Consider the following 24,849-nt stretch of genomic DNA (forward strand, 5'->3'; position numbering starts at 1 on the left):
TAATTAGGGCATGGTTTGTAATGGTTCATACTCTGACTCTATTCATTTAGCAAACAGTTTCTAAGAGCTTTTCTATATCAGATATTAAAATAGGCCTACTTGTAAGGGTTCCTTCTGAGACTTTCAGAGGAGAAACAACCAAATCAGAAGATACCATGTAGTCTAACCAGGAATTATCAGAGGGTTGTGGGAGCTCAGATGGCACTTGTCCAAGGCATTTCAGAAGACTTCTGAAGAGTTGACATATTTGAGTACTGAAGATGAGCTCTTGTTAGCAAGCCTAGAGAAAATGAATGTAAAGATCGCACAAGGCCTTCCAGAGGTGGATGTATGTGGTTAGCTATGGTAGGAACTTAAGGTGTTTGAATTTGCTTCTGAGAGCAAACTAGGAGACATTAGAAAAGCTACCTATTTGGTATCTTGTGATATGGTCTCCAGATCATTTGCCAGTTGTCCTTTAAAGAACTGGTGCTGGGCTTTCTAGGTAGCTCCTCCTATACTACCAGGCAGCTTGAATGAGTGAGCTACCGCCCCGGAAATGACGTGCTGCCCCGCTGGCGGTGCGGAAGTGGAAATGGCGGAGCTGTATGTGAAGCCCGGTGAGCTCGGCAGGCGGGCTGGCGGTACTTGCCCTCTCCCGTCCCCTCAACCCCAGTGTATCCTCCATTGGTTTGTTTGGTTCCTGGTTTCGTCTCATACACTTCCTCGCCTTCGCAGGCAACAAGGAACGCGGCTGGAACGACCCACCGCAATTCTCCTACGGGCTGCAGACTCAGACTGGTGGACCCAAACGCACTCCCCTTACTAAGAGGGTCGCAGCCCCACAGGATGGATCCCCTAGAGGTGGGTGAGAGCCGAAGGCAGAATCCTGTACAAAATGGGAAAGATGGTGTCTGGGATAAATCTGTCCCATCGGCCTATTTTCCTCAAGGACTTCATAAAGAAGGGTTGTTAGATAAAAGGACTCTATACTCTCATGTAGATCGTTTTCAGATGTTTCTTGCCTAGACCTTTCCCCAAGATCCTATAGTCTTTGTATTATAAGCATCTTAGATTTTATATTACTTACTCGTTTGTTTAATCAGTATTTACTGAGCACCTGACAAGAGACTGTCAAGAGCCAGGACCACTTTATGTAGACTAAAAAATGGTGAACAAACTAACGGGTTTTTGATTCCACAGTTTACACTAGCTCGAGATGAAATATTGGTAGGGACTTTGCAGAGAAAACAGGGGAAGCAATAATTTCCAGGTAACCAAGGTATGGGGGCGGGGGCTATTTAAGTAATCACGAAATCTGACAAGTTAGGCACTAAAAGATGCAAAAGCATTTCAAGCACAAGAGACAGGTAAGTACAGTCTCTGAGGTGAGAACAACTTGGCCTAGTTCAGAGACTAAAAGTAGAGTGCTCCAGAAGATTTTTTTTTTTAATGGAGGGTTGGAAGGTGGTGGGATGCTCTATTTGATTTGGTGTAATGCATTTGAACATCATTCCCAAAGGAGAGGGTGTGGATAGAGGCTTAAAGATGAACCAAGACAGAACCTTAGGGTCTCTAGCACCTAACGACTGTATAGAGAAGGCTGGTTAGAATTAAATTTTAAATCAGTAGTGAAGATAAGTTTAAATAAGTTAGAGATAAGAGATAAATAGATTTAACATTTCTGTAACTAATCTTCAAAAGGAGTTGGATCTCTTGAGTTTGAGTTGAGCCTGGTCTAAAAAACATTAAACTCGAGTTCCAGGACAGCCAAAGCTATGTAGATCAGGTAGATCAGAACTTTAAAAAATAAATAAATAAAAAAGGAAGAGAAAATAGAATGTGGCCGGGCAGACCAAAAAAAAAAAAAGCAAATACTGCAGCCTATTTGTACATTCATGGCATGAGGATAGTTTGTATTGGATTCAATGCTGTGAACAAAGTGAAATGAGAAGATGGGAATAAAATGAGCATTGCATGGGGACTAAGCCTTGTTGCTTTTTTTTTTGTTGTTTTGCTTTTCAAGCCAGGGTTTCTCTGTGTAGCCCTGGCTGTCCTGGAACTCACTCTGTAGACCAGGCCGGCCTCAAACTCAGAAATCCTCCTGCCTCTGCCTCCCAAGTGCTGGGATTAAAGGCGTGGCGTGTACCACCACCACCCGGCTAAAGCCTTGTTGCTTGATGTAAACATTTCAGCCCCAGAAACTTCTGGACCACCTCCAGTGGATCATCCACCTCCTTCAAGTAAGGCTTCCAGGCCTCCACCCATGGGGAGCTGTCCTGCTACTGGTGTGGAGCCCCCAAGTTCCCCAGTCATTGAGTCTGAGACTCTGATAGAAGACGTTCTGAGACCTCTGGAACAGGCATTGGAGGACTGCCGTGGTCACACGAAGGTAGGGCCTGGTACTTCAGGGGATGGAAAGGACTTTTATCCAATCAAGTATAGTTCTTAAAGATAGATCTTCTGATGGCCTCTTAAGGAATCTCTCGAAGTTTTTCCAGGAAAATGGACACTGATGTCAGAGGGATTCTCAGGACTTTTGAAGGACCAGCCAGTAATAGAGGGCTTGTGGAGATAAGTTATATTTAATTCCTATTAGTGAATTATAAGCTTATTAATTTTTTTAACAAAGCCATTTAGAATATACTGTTGATTTTGTACTGTTGATTTTCTACTCAATCTGGGAGATACAAACAAGCTTTGTATGAAGGTTTCTTCAGTTCTCTATAGGCAAAGGATTGTAGAAAAAGGAAGCAGCATGGTAGTCTCCTTCAAATTTTCAAATATTATTTGAACAGTAACATTAAGATGAGCCTCCGAGGGGCTGAGGAGGCATTGAAAATTTTAAATTCTTGTCATGTGTATCTTTTGTCATGGGAGGACATTGGCTTTATCATATTTGTAGTGGAGGGCCTCTAAGCCTTAGGTAAAGGAATATGAATTCTAATGACCAAGAATTAAACTCTTGAGCCAGAGTGAACACATGCCAGTAGCACTGAGCTGGATGGGCTTCTGTTTCAGAAGCAGGTATGTGATGATATCAGCCGACGATTGGTGCTGCTTCAAGAACAGTGGGCTGGAGGGAAGTTGTCAATACCTGTAAAGAAGAGGATGGCACTGCTAGTGCAAGGTACTGGGGGGGGTCCTTTATCCTCCCATTGATGGCTGAATTGGTGGTACGGTTTTTTTTTTGTTTTTTTTTTTATTTATTTTTTTTTTTTGGTGGTACGGTTTTAATTGATAGGGAGGGGAGAAATGGAAGGCACTACTTTTACTGCTATTTGCTTGCTCAAACCCTGTCTCTCCTCAGAACTTTTACATCACCGGTGGGACGCAGCAGATGACATTCACCGATCACTCATGGTTGATCATGTGACTGAAGTCAGTCAGTGGATGGTAGGAGTAAAAAGATTAATTGCAGAAAAGAGGAGTCTATCTTCAGAGGAGGCCAAAGAAGAAAAATCTACAGTGGCACCTGAGAACCAGACAATACCAGGCTTCCAACAGTCATCATAATGCCAGTGGCTCCCCAGACTCACTTCACATGACTTCCTATGCCTTAGTGTGGAAGGCCTCTTCTCACTTGGCTCCCTTTTACCACCAGGGAGACTACTGGTCTTGTTGGGCTTGACCAGAGATCTTACCTAGGCCACTGCAAGATCACCTGTTATTCGTATGTACATTTCAATAAACATCTCAGTGGTGGGAAGTGGGTAGGAAAGGTGAGCCATTCTGATGCCAGACTGGTTCTTTCTGGAGCCATCTTCCCTGCTCTGTGGATACTACTGCTTAGCTCATTTACCAAGAAGGGCCTTGATAGGGATAGCCAGCCTTCTCAAAATTAGACTGAACAGTGTATTTATATGTGACGTGGCATCTTTGGATAATATCATTTTAGCCTGAGAACATTTAGTTATTTGAGTTCAAATAACTGGAAAATTCCTGTCAGAAGAAACCATTCCTTTTGTTGTATCTCTGGTATATTGCTATAGAGAATAGAACCAGTGATTGGGTTTTCTGCTGTTGAAACTGAAGGAGAAAAAGACCAGCTTTCTGCATTTCTGTTGAGTCTAGTAGCATACACCTGTGGTCCTAACAGCTGAGACATGGAAGCAGGAAGAGGTGGTCAAGGTTACACTGTACTACAACCACATAGTGAAGATGAGCCCAGCCTAAACTACACTGCTATCCTAACAACTAGATTACTGATACTTGAGGTCAAGATAATCTGATTTACTGAATAAGGTGATGCCTAATTTTGAGTTTCAGTGTAGGTCCTAAATTCTCTTTAAGAAAGATTTATGTTCATGAGTGTTCTGTCTGATGTATGCCTACACACCTGAAGAGGGCATCAAATCCCATTGTAGATGGTTGTGAAATATAGTTTTGTTGTTGGGTCTTGAACTCAGGATACCTGGAAGAGATGCCAGGGGTCTTAACTACTGAGCCATCTCTCCTGCACCATCCCCAAAGTCATTTCTAACACACACACACACACACACACACACACACACAGAGAGAGAGAGAGAGAGAGAGAGAGAGAGAAAAGAAAAAGGAAAAGAAACAGCTAGGACCAGAAATATATGGTAGTTATGCTGAGAAGGTTTTCAGCATTGAACTGGGGATTGGTACTTAGTAAGCAGAAAAGGCAGGACAAGAAATTGGGGATAACTGTTAGGTGAAACAGCACCTCTTCTGGGAGTCTAGTTTACAAATGGATAGGGAGGGGTTGCTAGAATAGTCCAATTCCAGGAAGGCTGCTGTCTGGAAAGACAGGAATTGCTAGACCTTGGCAAGGCTCAGGCTGTTGTTGCTTGTGCCCGGCGATTCCAGTAGCCTTCCCTCAAGCCCTGATTGCTGCTGGAAGTGGGCCAGTGGGAGCTGGAAACTAGACTTCCAGCCTCTTAATCAAGGTTTCTGCGTCTCTCAGATGTGCAGCTGTGAATTTAGCACTGAGGAGGACAATGGAGCCAAGACCGTTTTTTGAAAGTTTACTAAGCAGCCAGAAGGTGACATACTCTATTCCCCAGTGCCAGCCCTGAGGGGAAGAGGTTTGGGAGGAATATGTATAGACCAGAGAAAGCTAAAGGCTTGGCAGGTTGCCCACTGCTATCCCTGGTCTAGCTGCATCAGAACTAAAGGAAGCCCAGAACCAACAAGTCACTCTTTTCCAGATTAGATGAGGCCAGCTGGCCCTTGAATACCCAGGAAGAGGTGATGGCAATAGTGGCATGAGAGCTCTTTCCATAACTCCACACAGGTCATTTTGCACTAGATTACATGTCCATTTCAAATTGTTCGTCATCTGGGGGGAGAAGGCAAGAGAAAACAGTTAACCCATCTAACAGTGTAAGCCCAGCTAGTACAGGAATCCCTCTTAGAATTGAATCCCAACTCTACTTCACAAAGGCTAATAGTTGATCCTATTTTCTTACCGGTTATCTCCTCCCCTGTCTGCTTCTGTTCCTTCACCAACTCCAGCTTGGAGGGTGGTACTGTTGGGAGGGTTGTGACCCCGGGAATCTGAGGGAGGAAGCAGGGAGGTGTCCGGGCAATGGGTGAGTTCTTGCACTCCAGTAGGAACTTTCTGTCGTAGATGATCCTGGTGCCTGTGAAGGGGTAAGGATTGTGGTTAAGAGTCAGGAATGTGAACAGAGATTACTGCCTAGCTAGGATTCAGCTGGAAAACCATCACACTACAAAGGACTTACATACCCAACCAAGTTCAGTCTAAGCATCATTAAGTCAGGTTGAACATTCTAGCTAGTCCATGTAGGGTGCTTTAGGCTAGGATGGTGGTGGTGGTAGTTACAGCCTTGAGAAGGAACACAACACTTTAAACGTAGGTACTTGAGGCTGTTAGTCTACAGTTCAGTTCTCATTGCTTTGATGTATGTATAAAGTGGGGCCTAACCTGACCTCTTGCAAAGGAAACTTCATTCCTTGGTAAACATGATGGCCCACCCACCTATCCAAAGTCCATCAGGTCTAGCCTCACCCACGGGAATATATGGCCAGCCAAGTGTCCTCAAAGAGCCCTGCCCTGTTCTTGCTGTTCCCTTCTGCTTTCACATAGTAGAAACCTGTTTGTCAGCCCAGCAGCTTATGAGCCAAGTGCTATAACCATTACACAATACTTGCTACTTTCTGTTGAAGCCACCTTCTATTGCAGAGGTTCACAACCTATGGGTTGCTATATGAGGGGCTGGGGTGGAGTGGGTGTCAAACAACCCTTTCACAGGGGTCACCTAGGATCACCAGAAAAAAAAACATGTTTCCATTATTCCTAACAGTAGTAACAACAATAGTAATTACTTGTTTGGCGTTAACGTGTATTGAATGGTTATAGCATTAGGAAGGTTGAGAACCTCTGTTCTATTAGGACCTAACACCAGTGATTCTGGTGCAGCATAGGCATGGTGCACAACAATTATTCCCCAGAATCATCAGAAAGCCAGGTATAAAGCACTGTTCCACTGCCTTGGGTTTTTGGGAAAACAAGTTTCAAATAGTCTCTCAACGCTATAATTTGAAGAGAAGTCCGAGAAAGCAATGCCAAGGTCAACCCCACCTCACCCTTATACTGTCTCACAGAGCACAGACCCCTGCCCTGCCTGCTGACCTCCCGGGGTAGTGGCGTATAGTGTGCCGCCAGGCGTGGTGCTGTAGCCGTCTGGCAGCCGATCCTGGCACCCTGGAATTGGGCAACTCGTGGACGTGGACATAGTGAGCATCAGGAAGGCAAGAGCTGGTGCCTTGAAAGCGTGGAAAACAGCTCTGAGGTGTAAGCAGTCGCAGTAGGCAACACTAGGATACGTCCCACCCCAGGATGGGCCACTAGCCAGTCAACTCGAGGGCTCCACCCACCCGCTCCACCTACCCGCCCAGGGAACACTCAGGATCTGACCTGAGAGGTGTGGAGTTTATTATTTATTTACTTGTTAGACCTGGATGTCGGGTTTTATAATGAAAATATGTTTTATAATGAAAATATGCCCACAGATCTTATAGGAGGGGAAGACAGGATCCCATTTGAGTGATTTCAGAGTTTGGATCCTTCAGCCCAGCTTTGTAGTGCCTCTGATAGCAATTTTTGTATTTGGTCAAGGTGTCCTGATGGCCTGCCCTTGAGCATAGCAGGAAGGTCAGAGGATTTTTTAATATAACACTTTTAAAGGTCAGTAAACTAGGGAGTGGAGTAGAGGACCGCAGTAGTCAAGATAGAGTACGGAGGCCAGCACTTTGATCAGACATAGCTAACCGAGGGCTTAGTAAGGAAGACTTAGCCTTTTAAGCTCTCTGGAAAAGAACAACAAAGATAGGCTTGCCTCAGAGACTGGATTTTATTTTAGATTATTATTTTTTAGAAAGGATCTCATTGTATAGTCCTAACTGCCCAGGCTGGCTTTGAATTAAGAGATCGATTTGCCTTTACCTCTGAGTGCTAGTCTTAAAGCCATGCACCACTAAGCCTGGCTGAGGTTGGATTTAAAAAAAAAAAAATTTAAGCACAGCAATTTGTCACATAATTCCTGTTAATGCAGAAGCTGCAGACTTTCAGAATCACACTGTAGGTAGCAAGTGTACATAGATTTTACTATTCCCAAAATGTTACTGGAGTCTCTTACAAAGTGATGCATGTCTGAGCAGACTGGATAATTGTCTGACAATTTCACTTTTAAGCAAACTGAGAAAGTAGCCTGATGGTACTGAGTAGAGGGAGGGAGTAGGGAGGATGGTGATACTGCAGATGAGTCCATTGGGTAATGACAATGGAGACAAGAGAAATGAATGAAATTTAGATACAAAAGAAGAAGTGGGGGCCAGTAACATGGCTCAGCAGATTACGGCGCTTGCTGTCAAGCCTGATGATCTAAATTCAATCCCTGGGACTTCATAAAGTGGAAGGAGAGGACCAGTTCCTGGAAACAGTCCTCTAATCTCTACACAGGCACAGTGACATGCACATGTCCCTCCCCCAATAAGTGTAATAAAAACTTAAAGATGGAAGTTAAAGTGAAGTGATCAAGGGCAGGCTGGGGAAAATGGAGATAAGCTAGGGTAACACCCAATCTCCTGGCTTGGGAGTCTTATAGCTGGAACTATATAAGGGAAAACAAAAAGGGGTATGGCTTTATATTATGGAGCAAATACTGTGTGCACTGTAAGGAGCTGTAATAAACTGGTCAGAAGTCTAAGGGGAAAACTGTGTCTGATTATTCATATATGAATGAAATGAAATTCAAGAGTATGGGATGTGATCATCTGAGAAGATGCAGTGCAAGAAAAGGTTTAGCACACCAGTTTTTAATTAAGAAAGTGATTCACCAAAATGGACTGAGAAAAAAGCAGAAATAGAACTATAGAAGCTGGCTGTATGTGGTGGACTTCTTTAGTCCCTATACTGGGAAGGCAGAAGCAGGCAGATTCCCAAGGTTGAGGCCAGCCTGGTCTACATAGTGAGACAAAGAACACAAAAACTACAGGGGCTGAAGAAGTAGCTCAGCTGGTAGAGTGCTTGTGTATGTTTGATTTCCAGCACTACCCAAATAAGAACAAAACCCAAACAAATGCTAGAGGTTTTTAGTAGTGATGTGAAGTGAGGTCTTCCTTCTTTGAATCTCTATTATAAAACAGCAGCTAGGATCACTACTATTGCTTTTCTTAGGTTAGCTTTTCTATAACACACTATGAGCTGTCAGGGCTAGGAAACCAGAGAAAAGCCAAACTCCACCAACACAAATAAAGCATCAGAAACTTAAGTCACAGAGTTAACACTAAGAGTTGATAGAGAAGCAAAACAAACAACCAAAAATCAAAACAGAGACTGTCTAGGAGATACAATTAAACCTATAAGGCTAATACCAGCTAACTATCATTTAAGCAAATAGCTTTGGGACTGGAGAGATGGCTTAGAGGTTAAGAGCACTGACTGCTCTTCCAGAGGTCCTGAGTTCAAATCCTAGCAACCACACGGTGACTCACAACCATCTGTAATGGAATCTGATTCCCTCTTCTAGTGTGTCTGATGACAGCTATAGTGTACTCATATAAATAAATAAATATTAAAACAAAACAAAAAGGAAATGGCGTTGAATGCCCAGTAGTCCCACTAAAATAAAGCAAAAGCATCTGGGTATGGTCCCACAAATGGGTAGGCAGAGGCAGGTGGATAGTGTCTTTTAAGTGAAAAGTACCCATAGACAGTTTGAAATCAGCTAGTGTCTTCACAATCTTGTCCTCTAACTTAGGTCTTGAGGCCCAGGCTCATGTTCTCTTTTACTATTTTGATACGGAGGACTTCCTATCTTGTTCAGATTGGTATTGAGTTCCTAGGCTCAAGTGATTCTCCTGCCTCAGGAGAATTTTCAGCCACATGTCACTATGCTTGACTTCATGACCTTTATTAGATGTGGTATTAACACACGATTTTGATACTTAAATCCACCTTTTCACATTCATTTCCTAAAGTAGAGAGTAAAGGTCAAAGACCTAGCCTGTGTTTAATTGCTAAATCACTGAGGGCAAATAGAAAACGCAACATCATCACAGCCCTCATCCCAGGACAGTGTCCTCTGGGAAGATATTGTCTGGTAGAAGTACTTCTTGCTAGTCATAGAACAAGATGTTCAGAAGCTGTTTTCCTACAGGTTTCTTTGCCTCTTCTGAGTTTACAACATGGTCCAAAGGGCTTCAACACTATGACAGAACCATGCATAACAAGCCCTCCTTTTTGGCCTTTTGCTGGGGAGGTGATGCTGAGATCCTACCTCCACTTTGTAACTGTTGGGCACACAGGGAAGTGTGCACCACGATATGAAACTCATATGCTAGCTTTCCCCTTCTTAATGCTACCTCAAACTGAGGACAGATCTTTTGTGTAGTTATATTTCAGTTGGAAGGGGGATAAACCAAAACCCCTTCCATTAACCCCTTATCTTAACCTCTGCCATTACTTTACTGCTATTTTACCAACTTGAACATTGGATAAATCCTAGCTCAGGTAAGAACTTGATTATTTTCCAAACATACAAGGGATGGAGGGAGGCAGTCTGGGTGTAGTAGCGTGAGAGTGATAAGGCTTAAGATTTCTTACCTCTGGTTAGAAGAGGCCACCATTGGCTGTCCAATTCTCTTCTTTGGTCTGGTTAGCTGAGGTGATGGAATTTCTCCCTTGAGAGCAGGGACTGAAGAAAGCACACTGGCCTATAAAAGGGCAAGTCAGCACACTGTAGCCACAACGGTTTTAAAGAATTGTAAACCAACAATCATTTTATTATTAAACTGAACACTATTTGAAAGAAGTGGATCTAGAAACCTTGAAGATACAATTTTATTCCTTGAAAGATGTTTTACTCTAATGGGATTTGACATGTGTCTTACTTAGCAGGATGTTTCATAAAAACTAAGGGCTCACTATGGATGTGTAACATTTTCTTTTGCTTCCCCTAATTTCCAAATCAAAACTGGTCTCTAGAATAGGTTTTTGATTCTACTTATCAGAACCAAACCTCAGAACTCTAAACATTTCCAGTATTCCCAATGCCATCCATCCATTTTCACTGACAAGAAAAAGAAGAAATTCTGTGTTAGAACTGTAAGACTCCTCTGGGTTAATTTAAGTTTGATTTCATGTTTAGATGGGAAATGTGAAGCCCAGAAAAATGAGATGACTTGCCTAAAGTCATGAAGTTGTAAGTAACAGAAATGAAAATAGAGTTTAGTCTGTTAACTCTCACTCCACTACACCCAGACTGCCTCCCTCCATCCCTTGTATGTTTGGAAAATAATCAAGTTCTTACCTGAGCTAGGTTTTATCCAATGTTCAAGTTGGTAAAATAGCAGTAAAGTAATGGCAGGAAGAGGCAGGAAGAGGAAGAAGAGATTATAGCAGGTAAAATAGGGCTGGGATTAGGCTACCAAGATTCAAATAGAGAGGAGGGTGATGTTAGTGAAAGGGAGGGGAGGAGGGTCTCCCCAGGAGCTCCTTCTACTGCACAATTCTCCTAATTCTCCAGGAATTTCTCTTTCCTCTCTCTTTATGGGTTCTAGTTCCTGACCTGAGACAGAATTTCTTCTTCTGTTGTATTGAAGGCTTAGAAGTAGATTTCAGGGTTCCTTCAGACTATTTGAATACTTTATAGAAAATTAATGTAGAATAAAACTCACCTTTTTGTCCTATCAAATAATTTACTTAAGACTACACTTTTCTCTTTAATCAAGAGTAGTACCATTTATTTCACTAATTCTAGGTGATTATTTCTGTTATCAATAGGAGGAAGCAGCAAGATAGGTAGGTGATCTTTCTGTCCTAGTGTGAGATGGCCTTGAGAAGACAATAAACTTCCCACGAGCGATAATTTCCAAATTAATAAAAATAGAAGATAAGAAATAAGCTTAATGGGCTGGAGAGATGGCTCAGCGGTTAAGAGCACTGACTGCTCTTCCACAGGTCATGAGTTCAAATCCCAGCAACCACATGGTGGCTCACAACCATCCGTAATGAGATTGAATGCCCTATTCTGGTGTGTCCGAAGACAGCAACAGTGTACTCATAAAATAAATAAATAAATAAATAAATAAATAAATTAAAAAAAAAAACAACTGAAACTTTAAAAAAAAAAAAAAAAAGAAATAAGCTTAATGAAGCTTTCTCACATGTAAAATGGTATAGAAGACTGAAGAAACCAGTTTCATATTACATAGAACTAACATGGTATTTTTGACCTAGTGATGGCTTAGAACACAGTCAAAGATTATTAAGAGAAAAAAAAAGATTATTAAGAATTCTTCATTGCTGTTAGAGTAGATAAGTGTTGCTTGCATGATTCTCTGCTTGGTTGTTAAGCACATTTGCACATACATATGTGTGTGTGTATGCACGTGTGCTCTCACACACATGTGCTTTCTCTTTTGTTTTCTCTCAGTCCACAAAATAATGTTTTCTTCCACAAAATAATGTTTTCTTTTAAATACAATTTATAAAGTTGGGATATATTAAAACAGAATTGATGACCATGTTTCAGTAGGAGAATCCTTTCTCTGTTGTGTCAGATTCTTGGCACACAATATGGTTTAGCCGATCTATTCCCATGTTTTTGTGATTGATTTGTTAAGCAAACCTCGCTCTTCATTTTTGAGGCCATTGAACTAAACCCAGCACTAGTCATCTATTTATAAATAAGTTGTTAACAGAAGTCATCCCTTTCCCAACTTTTTATGTCCCAACTCAAAAGCCAAGAAGCACAAAAGGATCACAAAGTGAATGACTTGAGTATCCCTAAATCTGTTCAATGTAAAGCCTAAGGTTCTTACCGACATAGTCATGATTCATAAAGAACAAAACCTATTAAATGGCCTATTTGCAAATGTCAGCTAAAATAAACTGTCAGGGCTTGAATGTTCTCACATTTAATAAGGTAAAAGATAGGAGAATAAGAAGTAGCTAACAAGCATTAACAGTGCTTTTGTGGCTGTCGAAGACGCTACAGTGTTAAATGTGAAAAACCTGTTACAAATAAATACAGCATTATCAATCTAATTCAATATGACAGTGGATTGGCTAGTATCTTCATGACCACTGAAAGGATCACACCCCACTTCTAAACACTGTTCATTTTTTTTTATTGAATATTCTGGTAAATATTTCACATTAATACAGGCTACATTAAGTAGAGCCGCTATATGACAAGAAATTTACTCATATTTTTTCCTTTTAATTATGTAAACAATTATACATGTATTTACCACCCTAAAAAGTTGAAACATGTAATTATCTAATTCTCTTCTGCACACAAGTAGCATTCATATGTTTAGCCAAAAGCACTAGGTTCATCTGATCTCAAGTCAAAAATGGCTCAACTAATCAGAGAACATATTCAGGTGGATAGGAAATCATTTTTTGTTCTTACACAATGGGCAATCAATTTTCCATTGCTAAAGCCTCAGAGAATATTTTAGATAGGCACATTAAAAAAAAAAAAATGAAAAAAACCCAGAGTTCTTCCATAGTCATAGGTTTCCCAAACAAGGCTAAAAGAGGAAAGACCTTCTAACTTAGTTGACATATTTGAGATGCATGTTTCCAATATGAGGTGCCCACGTGCCAGGCCAAATCTGAAAGGGGGAGGAAAAATTGGAATTTCTAATTAGGAATCTTTACACATTTGTGAAATGAATATATAAATTCAATGGCAATGCACTGTTTCTGCCTAGAAAGAGTACACATACAAGGAATAGAATGTTTAGTAGTATCATCTTGATAATGAAAAACTTAATTCAGATTAACAGTCATTATTTAGATCTTACATTCCCTATCAAATTCAAAGAGTCACATGACAAATCTGAAAATTGGAAGAGCTTTAAGCCTGTTTTACCTGCTGGGCTTCAGTGCATTCAGTTGAATTCTGGATAACTTTTATCATAGGGTTCCAAGCAGGATCTGGGTTGTGAAGTCCATTGAACAGTGGACCCCCTGGAACTTCAGCAAGCTGAGGATGAGAGGGTATAATGGTGCCTCCATACATGGAAATTGGCAGACCCTAAAACAGCAGATAAAGAAGTGTTAATCATGAAATGATTCGAAAAAAAAAATCATGAAATGATGACAGATAATGATTCCATTAATACTGCGACCTCTCTAACTTTTTTTCAAATAACTTCAGAGGATTCTATTAGTATATCACGGCACAAGATGGAAAAATCAAGTATTTCATCTACATTTGCAGTTTTTTTCAGTAAGAGAGGAGAAAAACAAAGCAAAACAAAGCAAAAATAAAACCAAAACTAATGTAATACAAAATTATCAGGAACTTTCATCATACTGGATGAAAAATATAATATACTAAATTTTCTCCTAATTCAGCTTCACTAATAAGTTTATACTAATAAGAGGCCAAGAGATGGTGGTGCATGCTTTAATCGCAGTACTCAGGAGACAGAGGTAGGTGGATCTCTGATTTCAAGGCTAGCCTGGTCTATAGAGTGAGTTCTTAGATAGCCAATGCTACACAGAAAAGCCCTGTCTAACCCCCCCATCCTCCCCCAAAAGTAATTCTTCATAGTGTTTACAACTATAATCTGGCTATTAGGTAGAAAAGAAACTGAAAGAGCACAAAAGAAAACCATAATTCAATAGCCAGTTCTTTAGAGGGTAGAGGCCTCCTTCAAATGTGTGGCACGTAAAGCAAAGCAGAATTCAAATCTGTCTTTAGAAGGATGGAGACATCTTCAGGATAACAGAGGGCAAAGTATTGTAAGACAGCAGTACCCACTCTAAAAACTGAACAAAAAGACCTGACTGTGCTAGAAAAAAGGGTGATTTCCACACAAACTATTCCCTAACAAGTGACTATAGTGGCTGGCAGTGTATCAAAGTTACAAAGACACATGTCGACTCACTGTAGAAAAATCCACAAAGACACATACCATTGGCTGGTGAAAAATGTTAGTGGGAGCTACCATTCCAGAATCATCTCTTTCCATTGGTTGATGCTGGGAGAATGTGCTTGGGTCTGATAACTGTTGATGCATTGGATGGTTTCCTATAACAGACTGTGACCAACCTGATAAGCCTTCTAAAAAAGAGAATTGAAAACAGTGTTTGATATTTATTTAGGTAAAACAATAAAATATTACTTTCTTTATATCAAATTTTTGCAAAATAATCCTTCTCAAGAGTTCCAAAAACATTTATCAGTTTGGCAAGCCACAACCAGTCAACTGAACAAGCAAAAACAAGTTCCTAGAAAAACAGGTAAATGTCTCTGCATATTTCCAATTCCTTATCTGAAAGAACTCAAATAATCATTCTATTCTGCACTGGAAACTAAGATAGAAAGGAATTAAGCTCTGAGTCATATTCCACTTGAGAAAGGAACATACTCTGGTAGCCCAGGCTGGCCTGGAACTCATGCTAATACTTTTACCTCAGCTTCCTGAGCTATTATGTCCAGCTGAATCTTTTATTCCTGATAAATTCGATATACCACCAAAAAAACATTCTAGACATAAATCCTTCAGAGATATAAACACCATTCTCTCACTGAATGTTAAGTATAGAAACAGGATTTTTCTTCTTCTTTTACACTTCAATATGTTGTGTCTGTGTGCCATAAAGAACTAAAGTTTTTGCTTCTATGTACTATTAGAGAGTCAACCCATGGCTTTAGGTAGTCAAAGTAAGTATTCTACTTTTGGGCTGTATCTTTAGTCTTTGGTTTTGTGAGAAGGCCTCACTGTGTAACAGTACAGACTGGGACATAAACTTCCTGTGTAACTCATGTTGGTCTTGAACTGGTGATCCTACTGCCTGAGGTTTCCTTGTGATGGTATTATATGTGTGTACTGGTATTATATGTCTGTACCAATATACACATGCTTAAGGAGTTAATAAAGAACTTTATGTGTATGTGTGCATGCCCAAGTATAAGTGTATGTATACCACCTACATCCAGGAGGCCACAGAGGTCTGAAGAGGGATCAGATGCCCTGGAATTAGGGTTATAGGCAACTGTGAGCTGCCATTTGCTCTGTAAGAGCAACAAATGTTCTTAACCACTGAGTCATCCCCTCAGCCCTTCTTCCTCTACCCCTAAGAATTAAGTTTCAATGGCAAACTTTAATAACTTACTCAAAATGTCTTGACAGAGAGGGCAAGGTAATTGTACCTGACATAGCATTGACACCAAATGACCAGATCCCACTGTGTCCAACAGGAGCAACAAAACTGGTCCCTACAGGGGCTTGTGCAACAGATCCTCCTTGCCGAATCCTGGCCAGCCTCTCTGTTCCAATAGGAGGAGGTATCTTTCGATCCTGACTGGCACTGTTTCCTTTTGGTTGTTGGCCCAATGTTGGAGGTGCTGAAGTGGCTGAAAGAGGTGAAGATGATCCCGAAGAAACAGACGAAATAGGAGAGTCACCTGGTGGCAAAATATTTCTCTATTGTTTTATTACATATAAAAACTAAAGGAATATGAGAAACCTTGTAAAGACCTATTCCAACAATATAGGTTCTGTAAAGAAAAGTTCACTTAAAAGGATAGTTCAAATTATTAAATTTCTATAACCACTGTTTAGACTACTTCTGCCTGAAGGTAAGTATAAAGAACTTGTAAGACTTTTTTTTCCAGTGGAAAATCATCTGCTAAAAATATAATTACATCTTACATTTCCTGATGCAGTGTTTAAAGAGTTTACTGTTTGGAAAACACCTGTGTATTTGTTAATTATCTCCCATTTCTATAGCCCCCCTTTTCTATAAGGAAGAGAAGCTAAATGTTAAAATCATTCTAGAATTTAAGTGATAGAAATTAAGTGATTCGTCAATGAACTTAGGTAGTTTTCTTTGTCACAAAGACTAATACGGACCAGGCATGGTGCTGCATGCCTTTAATCATGGTACTCTAGAAGTAGACTGATCTCTGTGAGTCTGAGGCCACTCTGGCCTAATCAGTAAGTTCTAGGATAGCCAAGGTTACATAGAGAAACCTTGTCTCAAAAAACCTAAGGGAATAAACAGCTAATAGAACCACTTCACGCTGGGCGGTGGTGGCGCAGCACACCTTTAATCCCAGCACTTGGGAGGCAGAGGTAGACAGATCTCTGAGTTCGAGGCCAGCCTGGTCTACAGAGTGAGTTCCAGGACAGCCACGGCTACACAGAGAAACCCTGTCTCGAAAAACAAAAACAAAAAACAAAAAAAAAACCAAAAAAAAAAAAAAAAGAACCACTTCACTACAAAATACATAAATGAATGAAAGAGAAAAAGAAAGAGAGAAAGAAAGAAAGAAAGAAAGAAAGAAAGAGAGAAAGAGAGCAGTAGCTGTAGTTTAGTCCTAAATAACTTGCCTAATTATGTGCAAGGCCCAGAGTTCAATACCTAAAACAAGGTGGTGGAGGAAAATATACATTATATATGACACCATATAATTTACATATTCTAAACACTGGAATAAGTGAAAATAACAATAACACATTCATAAAATGCAAAAATACGTATGAAATCATACCAGAATGATCATCTACAATCAGCTTCTTTTCAAAGTCGAGAAATTTCACAACACTGCCCTTACAGGGGCCTTTTGTAAACTACAAAGTATATTACCAATTCTTGATCCAAAGTCCCAATGGAAACATTTTTGGTTTGATCATATACAGAATTTGGGTATCTGCATACTGCTTATTTTACTAAAACTACTATATTGTACCCAGAAACAAATGGCTTAACAACTTATTCAAGATTCTTTGGAAAGAGTTTCTCTAGGACTCCTACATGTGTTTGAGGCGCTTGTCCAAGGGTGGGGAGAAAAATGTTGTCTGTTGAAACTAGGAGTCCCGACAGGTGCTGGCCCTTGCAGGAAAACTCTTGTTCCTGGTATACCAGAGAAATTTGTCAGAGGAGCAGCAGCAGATGGGGAGTTGCCTGATGGGTCAATGGATGGCAACCCTGAAATAAAACAGGTCCAAGACATCCAATTAGTGAAGACTTTAAAACAGAAAGTTGAAACCTTTACTTAGTATTTGTTTTCAAAATAAAGAAGCATATAGTTTATTTTTCATAAGTCAGAGAAAATGTACATGTGATACTGTATGGCCAAAACCAATCTTTTAAAGTCAGAAGAATATCACCCAATTTCTCTATAGGAAAGTGAGCACAATGTTTGAAAATGGAAGTCATCTGAGGTATGTTCTAGATAAATCTTCAAGCTTTTGTTAATGAGTAGAACATAAAATAAGACCATATTGTATATGTCTACATGCTATTTGCCCAATATGTTCTGCATTCTCTTTTGTGGAAAATCTTTCAGAATAGCTAGTAATTTACAAAGCTATAGTAATTTCCAACGAATGTAAACAGCAAAATTTACCAATGTTTCTATTTCACACACATACAAAAAAAAGCCTACTAAAAAAACATTAATTTCAGTATTTTCTTTTCTTTTTTTGGTTTTTCGAGACAGGGTTTCTCTATGTACTCCTGGCTGTCCTGGAACTCAGTCTGTAGACCAGGCTAGCCTCGAACTCAGAAATCCGCCTGCCTCTGCCTCCCAAGTGCTGAGATTCAAGGCATGTGCTACCACTGCCCGGCTAATTTCAGTATTTTCATAAACAAAAATTACAAACTATATCAAGCTTCTTTTAGTTTGTATAAATCTGAATTTAGTAGTTTTCTTAAATTCCACTGATTTCCCTAGTAAGTATATTAGGAATATGAGACACTGTTTTAGAAAAAGATTATGGGTAAGTAATCATTTCCAGTCCATAGTAAGTACTTTTGTTTTTAAATTATTATTATTTTTATGTGCATACCACATGAATGTGAGGAGACCATGCATTTGGGAACTGGTTCTCATGGTCTACCATGTGTTTTCTGGGGATTAAACTTAGTCATGGCAGTGATGGGCCATCTGCCAGCACAGAAGTAAGTACACCCATGTCCAACTTTATATTTAATATTTTATTTTTTATGTTTATTTTATTTATGTGTATGAATTTTTGCCTGCATATATGTATACATGCTTAGTGCCCTCAGGGGTCAGAAGAGGGTGACTGGGTATGTAGTTCTGGCACTGTGAGTTCCAAATCAGCCAGAATTACAGATGTGAGACACAGTCTCAAAAAAAGGAAAATGTTGAATCTGAAACTAGAGTTCCAGGTGGTTGTGAGCAGCTATGGATGGAGCAATAAGAACTCTAAACTGTCTGCTGAGCCATCTCTACAGTCCTTTGTGTGTGTGTGTGTGTGTGTGTGTGTGTGTGTGTGTGTGTGTGTGTGTCTGTGAATGGCCTGAATGGAACTCATTATATAGACCAGGGTAACCTTGAACTCTGCCGGCCTCTGCCTCCCAGGTGTGTCACACTTAAAGACATATGCCCCCATGTCCAGCCAAAACAATCGTTACCATCAAAATGAAAAATTATCAAAAATTATCTTGCCAGGCAGTGGTGGTGGTACATGCTTTTAATCCCAGCATTCAGGAGGCAGAGGCAGGTTGGATCTTTGAGTTCAAGGCCAGCCTGGTCTACAGAATAAAGTATCAGGACAGCTAGACCTGCAGAAAAACTGTCTCAAAAAACACAAAAACAAAACAAGCAAACAAACAAACAAACACAAACAAACCTTAAGAAGGTACTTTTAAACAATTTGATTTCTCCATCATTAAGGAAAATATCCTTGGTATGTAATACATCCATTTAAAAAGTATAAAACTGCTGGGCAGAGGTGGTGCACACCTTTAATCCCAGCACTTGGGAGGCAGAGGCAGGTGGATTTCTAAGTTCAAGGCCAGCCTGGTCTACAGAGTGAGTTCCAGGACAGCCAGGGGTATATAGAGAAACCCTGTCTTGAAAAATCAAAATAAAATTGGGGGTGGATAAATGGCTCAAACTGGTAAACACCTGCTGTATGAGCAAAAGTATCTGAATTTGATACCAAGTACCCAGACTCAGTAATATGCACACAATAACCATAGACTGGGAAGGTAGAGTTAAGAGGAGCCCAGGGGGGTTGCTGGCTAGCCAATCTAGCTAAGTTGGTGACATCAAGGTTCAGTCAGAGATCCCATCTCAAAAAATAAGGTGGAGAAGGACTGGTGATATGGGTCAGCAGTCAAGGGCCTTGCCATCAAGCCTAATGATCTGAATTTTTAATCTCAGGAATCTATGTTGGGGAAAGAAAACTAACTCCTGCAAGTTGTCTTCTAACCTCCACATTGTGCTCTGGTGAGTGTCTGCATGCAGGCATACATTGCACATATAGACACAGTCAACACAGACACACACACATTAATAAGGTAGAGAAGGACAGAAGAGATGAGTCAGAGGTTAAGAACACTCTGCTGTTCTTTCAGGACCTGAGTTTAGTCCCCAGTGTATCTGGTGGCTCATAACTGACTGTAACTCTAGCACCAGGGAAACTGACACTCTTTTCTTACCTGAGAATACTGGCATGCAGGCACATATGTATACATGCAGACAAATAAAAAATAAAAGAAATAATAGCTGAAGAATCACTGGGGAGGACATCTGACATTTATTCCCAGCCTCCAGGTGTGTGTGCATACACTGACACCCCAATATTCTCTCCATAAGGAAATTTAAAGAAAAATATTTTCTATCACTAACAGTGAGTTTTTCTTTCACACTGAGGGTTCTGAAAATTTCTACAGAGTTTCCCAAAATGAAGTCATAATAGCTGTTTACCTCAGAAAATTAAAAGAAAAATGTACACAACAGTTTGGACAATAATCTTACAAGGTTATATTTCTATTTGAAAAGTAACAGTTATATTTTGCTTAAAAGACAAGTAAATCTAAACATATCTGAAATAAAAGTTAAGGTTATACCATATCCAGAGCAACATAAATTAGTATTGTACAACTAGCAAAAGAATATCATGAGCTAAAGAGCAGGTTTGTAACTGGAAGAGAAATATTAAGTGGCAGCAGTGTTTCTTTCTTTACAACTATTTTTCATTGTGTGTTTCTGTGTATCTGTGTATGTGCACCTGAATTCGGAAGAATGTTTCAGATCTTTTGGAGCTGGAGTTATAGTCAGTTGTGAGGCACACGATGTGGGTGCTGGGGACTGATCCCAGGTCCTCTGGAAGAGCAGAAATTGCTCTTAACAGCTGATTTATCTCTCAAGGCTCTAATGGTGTTTCTTTTCTTTTTAAAATAATTTACTAATTTTTTTTTTTTTGGGGGGGTTTGGTTTTTCGAGACAGGGTTTCTCTGTATAGTCCTGGCTGTCCTGGAACTCACTCTGTAGACCAGGCTAGCCTCGAACTCTCGAACTCAGAAATCCGCCTGCCTCTGCCTCCCAAGCGCTGGGATTAAAGGCATGCGCCACCACCTAATTTTTGTTTTTTAAAATTAATTTTATTTACTTATTTTAGGTTTATGGGTGTTTAATCTGTATGTATGCATATATATGCCTAGTGCCTGTAGAAGCCAGAAAAAAGTGTCAGATCCCCTGACACTGGAATTATAGACAGTTGTGAGCTGCTGACACTTGGGAGGTAAAAATTGAACCCTGGGTCCTCTGTAAGAACAGCCAGTGCTCTTAACCACTCTCTCTAGCACCCATATTTTCATTTGAGACAGGATCTTGCTAAGTAGTTCAGATTAGCCTGGAACTTGTGATCCTCCTATCTCAGCCTCCTAAGTACTGCAATTACAGGTGTATGCTACTATACCTAGCTCTCAAATGATGTTATTTTTCCCCCAAGTTTTGAATTTCAGACACACAAGAATTTCTCATTTTTCAGTATAGCACATATTTGACTAAAATTTTGCTCTTACTCTCTGCAAAATAGATTTCCTCTTTCAAATATCTTCAAGCCAAAACTGGTTTCCAGTCTATCTATAGTTCTTAATAATCTATCATCAGATAATTGTTATCTTTTTTTCTTTGACATATATATATGCACACACATTCTGATTACTTTGTCCTGTGACAATCATTTATTTCACTCTTACCTCTGCCAGTCCTCATTCTTCTAAACAAATCTTTCCCATATTCACAGGATTTTGTTTAGTGTCCTAAAGAATTTTACTAGTGCCATCTGTGTGACCCTGCATTTGGAACCATCTGAGCATCACCAGTGGGTACAGCTGGATACTATGCCTACCCCTCTCTTAGACTCTGTGGGTTGCCAATAGAGAGCAGTAAGTGTAAAGAGCTTCTCCACCCATAGGAGCATCTAATTTCTAAGTTAAGAAGTCAAAGCTAGCTGGGCAGTGGTGACGCATGCCTTTAATCCCAGCACTTGGGAGAGGCAGGTGGATTTCTGAGTTCGAGGCTAGCCTGGTCTACAGAGTGAGTTCCAGGACACCTAAGGCTACACAGAGAGACCCTGTCTCAAAAACCAAAAAACCAAAAACAAAAACAAAAAAAAAGTCAAAGCCAGACACAGTGGTTCATGCCTACAATCCCAGCACTCTATGGCTGATACTGCCACAAGTTTAAGGCCAGTGTGATTACAGAATGAGACCTTATCTCAAAAAAAAAAAAAAAAAAAAGAAAGAAAGAAAGAAAGAAAGAAAGAGAAAAAAATATCTATTAAGAGTTAGCCCATGACTAGAATATGCCATGAATCCTTTTTATTCATCAACTTCCAAAAACCTGGACCAATATAAGGTATAAGCGTCTTACTGTTAGGTACAGAAATAGCTTATTTTATGTGATTTACATATAGCAATTTTTCCTTTTAAGCAGCATTAACTAAAAGGCATTATTTCTATAAGGTTAGATAGTATTAGGTACTAAGTGCCCATTAGCTTGGAAGATAAGTTTTGACAGCTCCATATTTAGCCACAATACTTAATGACTTACCAACTGGACTAGTAGAAACTCTCTGTGACGTTGGTCTGAAGCCAGGTGCCTTAGAGTTGTCAGGGTGCACATTTTCCAAGTGTCCAAGTACAGAGTTACTCAAGAAAGCTGACTGAACAGTGAAAGAGGCGTCTGCAGCAACTCTTGAGGGCAGAGGTCCATCTCCCCACCCTTGGTTAGCTGGCACCTGACCACTATCAAAAAGACTACTGAAGTGATTAAAAAGTGTGGCTGGGCCAAATGTAGGTTGCAAAGACTTATTTGCTGGGTTTATATGCATTTGAGAACCATTCATAATGTTCACAGCTGATGAAAGCTGCACTGCAGTTGGCGGGCCTTGAGGTGGTGTTAAAGGAACTGGATTGGTAACAAAAATTGACTGGGGATCCTGGTGTATAGTTGCATTTGGTACCACTGAGTAAAAAGAACCTCTGGGCTGTATTCGATGAGAAATTCGAGGTGCTGGTACAGCTAACTGAGGTAAACTACTAGTGTCCTGATTATCAGCAGCAACCAATCTGGGTGATGCCAAAGTCAATGGAGCAGGTTCTGAGTTAGAGGCAAAAGGCATTGACACAGGATTTAAATCAGACACCTTGGATGGCTGTCCCTCTTCTTGTGTATTACTGGAAGGAGAAGTAGGGCTACTGGATGGATGAGTTTCTGGAGCTCCTGAGGTGTTGCTGGCAGAGCTATTACAACTGTTAGCTGTTGGAGATGGTGTACATAGGTTTGTTAAGGGCTGGTCCTGTGTGGATACCTTCTCTTTGGGAGGTGGTATGACAGAGAAAGACTCCACCTTTTGTGAAGAAGGTTGTACTTGAGGAGTAGTTGCAGGCATAAATGTGGTGGTAACTTGTCCACTAGTGATAGATGTGGAAGACACAGAAGGCAAGGAACTACTAGTGCTTGTCACAGAGGAAATCACTGTTGATGGAGGACTGGTCTTAGATACACAAGCAAACAACTGCTTTCTGACTGATGAAGGAGTCCGGGAATTAGTCATACATAGTTGCTGACTGGCAGCAACTACAGAAGAGACAGTGATAGGACAACTGGCAGTAGCCAGTCCAGGAGATTCTGATGGTAAAACAGGTCCATTCTGATTAGGTAGACGGGCTGAATTATTATGCTTTGGAGAACTACTTGTATTGCCAGGAGTCACAGGTCTCACTGGGAATGGTCCCCAGGTATTAGGTGACGGTGAGAAGGTTCCTCCAAACTGTGCCATGGGTAAACGAGGATGCCGAATCTGTTGCATAGTTTGAGCAGCCAGGAGAGCAAAATGAGGATGAGGATAAGCTAAGGGAAGAGACACTGGGAAAGGAGATCGTACATTTGTTGGCACATTCTTACTAAGTTTATTAGCGGGCTGGAACGTAGATAACGTTGTTGCTTGTGATGTTACAAGAGCTGGAGCACCCAAGGGAAATGCATTCTTGCTGGAAGTTGCTGTGGTGCCTACTCCAGATGAGAAGTTTGTATGAATGGACTTGGTGCTAGCAGGTGTCCTGATATGGTTTTTAGGAATCAAGTCTTCTAGTTCCTTTGCAGGATCTTGAATAAGTGCATTGATAAGTTGAACTGCATATCTTGTTGATTCTGTACCACCGCTGGAAAATAAAAGACATGAGACCAACAATATAAACAACAACAACACATCTTTTTTGTCACTGAAAAAAAATTTTTTTCATTCAATACATTTTGATTTGGTTTATCTCTAGAAAATTTTATGAATCATGTAAATTTTTTCCCTGGAGTTGAACCTAGGGCTTAATATATGCTAAGCAAGCAATTTATCCTTGAGCTATATCACAACTTTCAAATAAAATTCCTACCTTGAAGTATTCCTCTTATAAAATTTTGATCCAGAACTAGAAATATATATGTTATTTTTATAGTTACCGTATTGTAATCATTCTTTCTCCATTCTTATCTTTTTGTTTGTCCACATCAATATGGGCACCAGTAACATCTTGTATTGCTGTAATGTTGCATCCTCCTCTTCCCATTATTCTGGACACCACTGAGGCTGGGACAGATAATTTCTTTGACCTAGAAAATGAAGGCTACTCATGAGTTTATGAAATCAAATGTCTCTATTTTTTTGTTTGTTTTTGTTGTTTTTTGAGACAGGGTTTCTCTGTGTAGCCCTGGCTGTCCTGGAACTCACTCTGTAGACCAGGCTGGCCTCGAACTCCAAATGTCTCTAATATTGGAATATAAAGCTAAAGATGTCTAATTATGTTGATGGAATTGTATAGAATATTCTTGAACCTTAAATAATTAAATTCTTACTTTAGAAATTATTCTATTGAATTTAGTTGAGAAAAATTAGATTAAAAATTAGATTGCCATTTAAAACAAAAATCCTAAGCAGAATGTGGTGGTACAAGCCTTTAATTCCAGCACTTGGGAGGCAGAGGCAGGGAGATGTCTGTGAGTTTGAGGTCAGGCTGGTCTATGTTGTCAGTTCTAGGACAGTCAGGGCTACACACTGAGATCCTGACTTAAACAAACAAACAAACAAACA

General features: G+C 40.2%; 2 protein-coding genes across 10 annotated transcripts in view; one reads left to right on the top strand and one right to left on the bottom strand.

The window, feature by feature from the left end:
* The first annotated feature begins 35 nt into the window (after positions 1 to 35).
* On the top strand, positions 36 to 3,937 carry Sra1 (steroid receptor RNA activator 1). 2 transcript variants are annotated; one of them, XM_028762846.1, is made up of 5 exons: positions 36 to 599; positions 718 to 843; positions 2,175 to 2,371; positions 3,001 to 3,109; positions 3,290 to 3,937. In XM_028762846.1, exons 1-5 carry the CDS (start codon positions 539 to 541, stop codon positions 3,493 to 3,495), a joined length of 699 nt encoding a protein of 232 aa, XP_028618679.1. In that variant the 5' UTR covers positions 36 to 538; the 3' UTR covers positions 3,496 to 3,937. The 2 variants fall into 2 exon arrangements, with proteins under 2 accessions (XP_028618679.1, XP_028618680.1); XM_028762847.1 differs by having other exon boundaries at positions 3,001 to 3,006; positions 3,290 to 3,467.
* Positions 3,938 to 4,955: 1,018 nt separating this feature from the next.
* The window catches only part of LOC114617264 (ankyrin repeat and KH domain-containing protein 1), a 104,853-nt gene continuing 84,959 nt past the window's right edge, over positions 4,956 to 24,849 (bottom strand). For 5 of the 8 annotated variants that reach the window (XM_028762838.1, XM_028762835.1, XM_028762837.1 and 2 more), the window contains 9 exons: positions 24,222 to 24,371; positions 22,317 to 23,929; positions 17,255 to 17,428; positions 15,648 to 15,902; positions 14,407 to 14,555; positions 13,356 to 13,520; positions 10,076 to 10,185; positions 5,415 to 5,588; positions 4,956 to 5,284 (listed from right to left, as the gene is read on the bottom strand). In XM_028762838.1, the coding sequence (XP_028618671.1) occupies positions 5,281 to 5,284; positions 5,415 to 5,588; positions 10,076 to 10,185; positions 13,356 to 13,520; positions 14,407 to 14,555; positions 15,648 to 15,902; positions 17,255 to 17,428; positions 22,317 to 23,929; positions 24,222 to 24,371 (2,794 nt within the window). In that variant the 3' untranslated portion in view covers positions 4,956 to 5,280. Of the gene's footprint in view, positions 5,285 to 5,414; positions 5,589 to 10,075; positions 10,186 to 12,579; positions 13,096 to 13,355; positions 13,521 to 14,406; positions 14,556 to 15,647; positions 15,903 to 17,254; positions 17,429 to 22,316; positions 23,930 to 24,221; positions 24,372 to 24,849 lie in introns of those variants that run through there. The other 3 variants (XM_028762836.1, XM_028762841.1, XM_028762840.1) reach the window with 3 other exon arrangements.

The sequence above is a fragment of the Grammomys surdaster genome, unplaced genomic scaffold, assembly GCF_004785775.1.
Source record: "Grammomys surdaster isolate TR1022 unplaced genomic scaffold, NIH_TR_1.0 135, whole genome shotgun sequence".
Lineage (NCBI taxonomy): Eukaryota > Metazoa > Chordata > Mammalia > Rodentia > Muridae > Grammomys > Grammomys surdaster.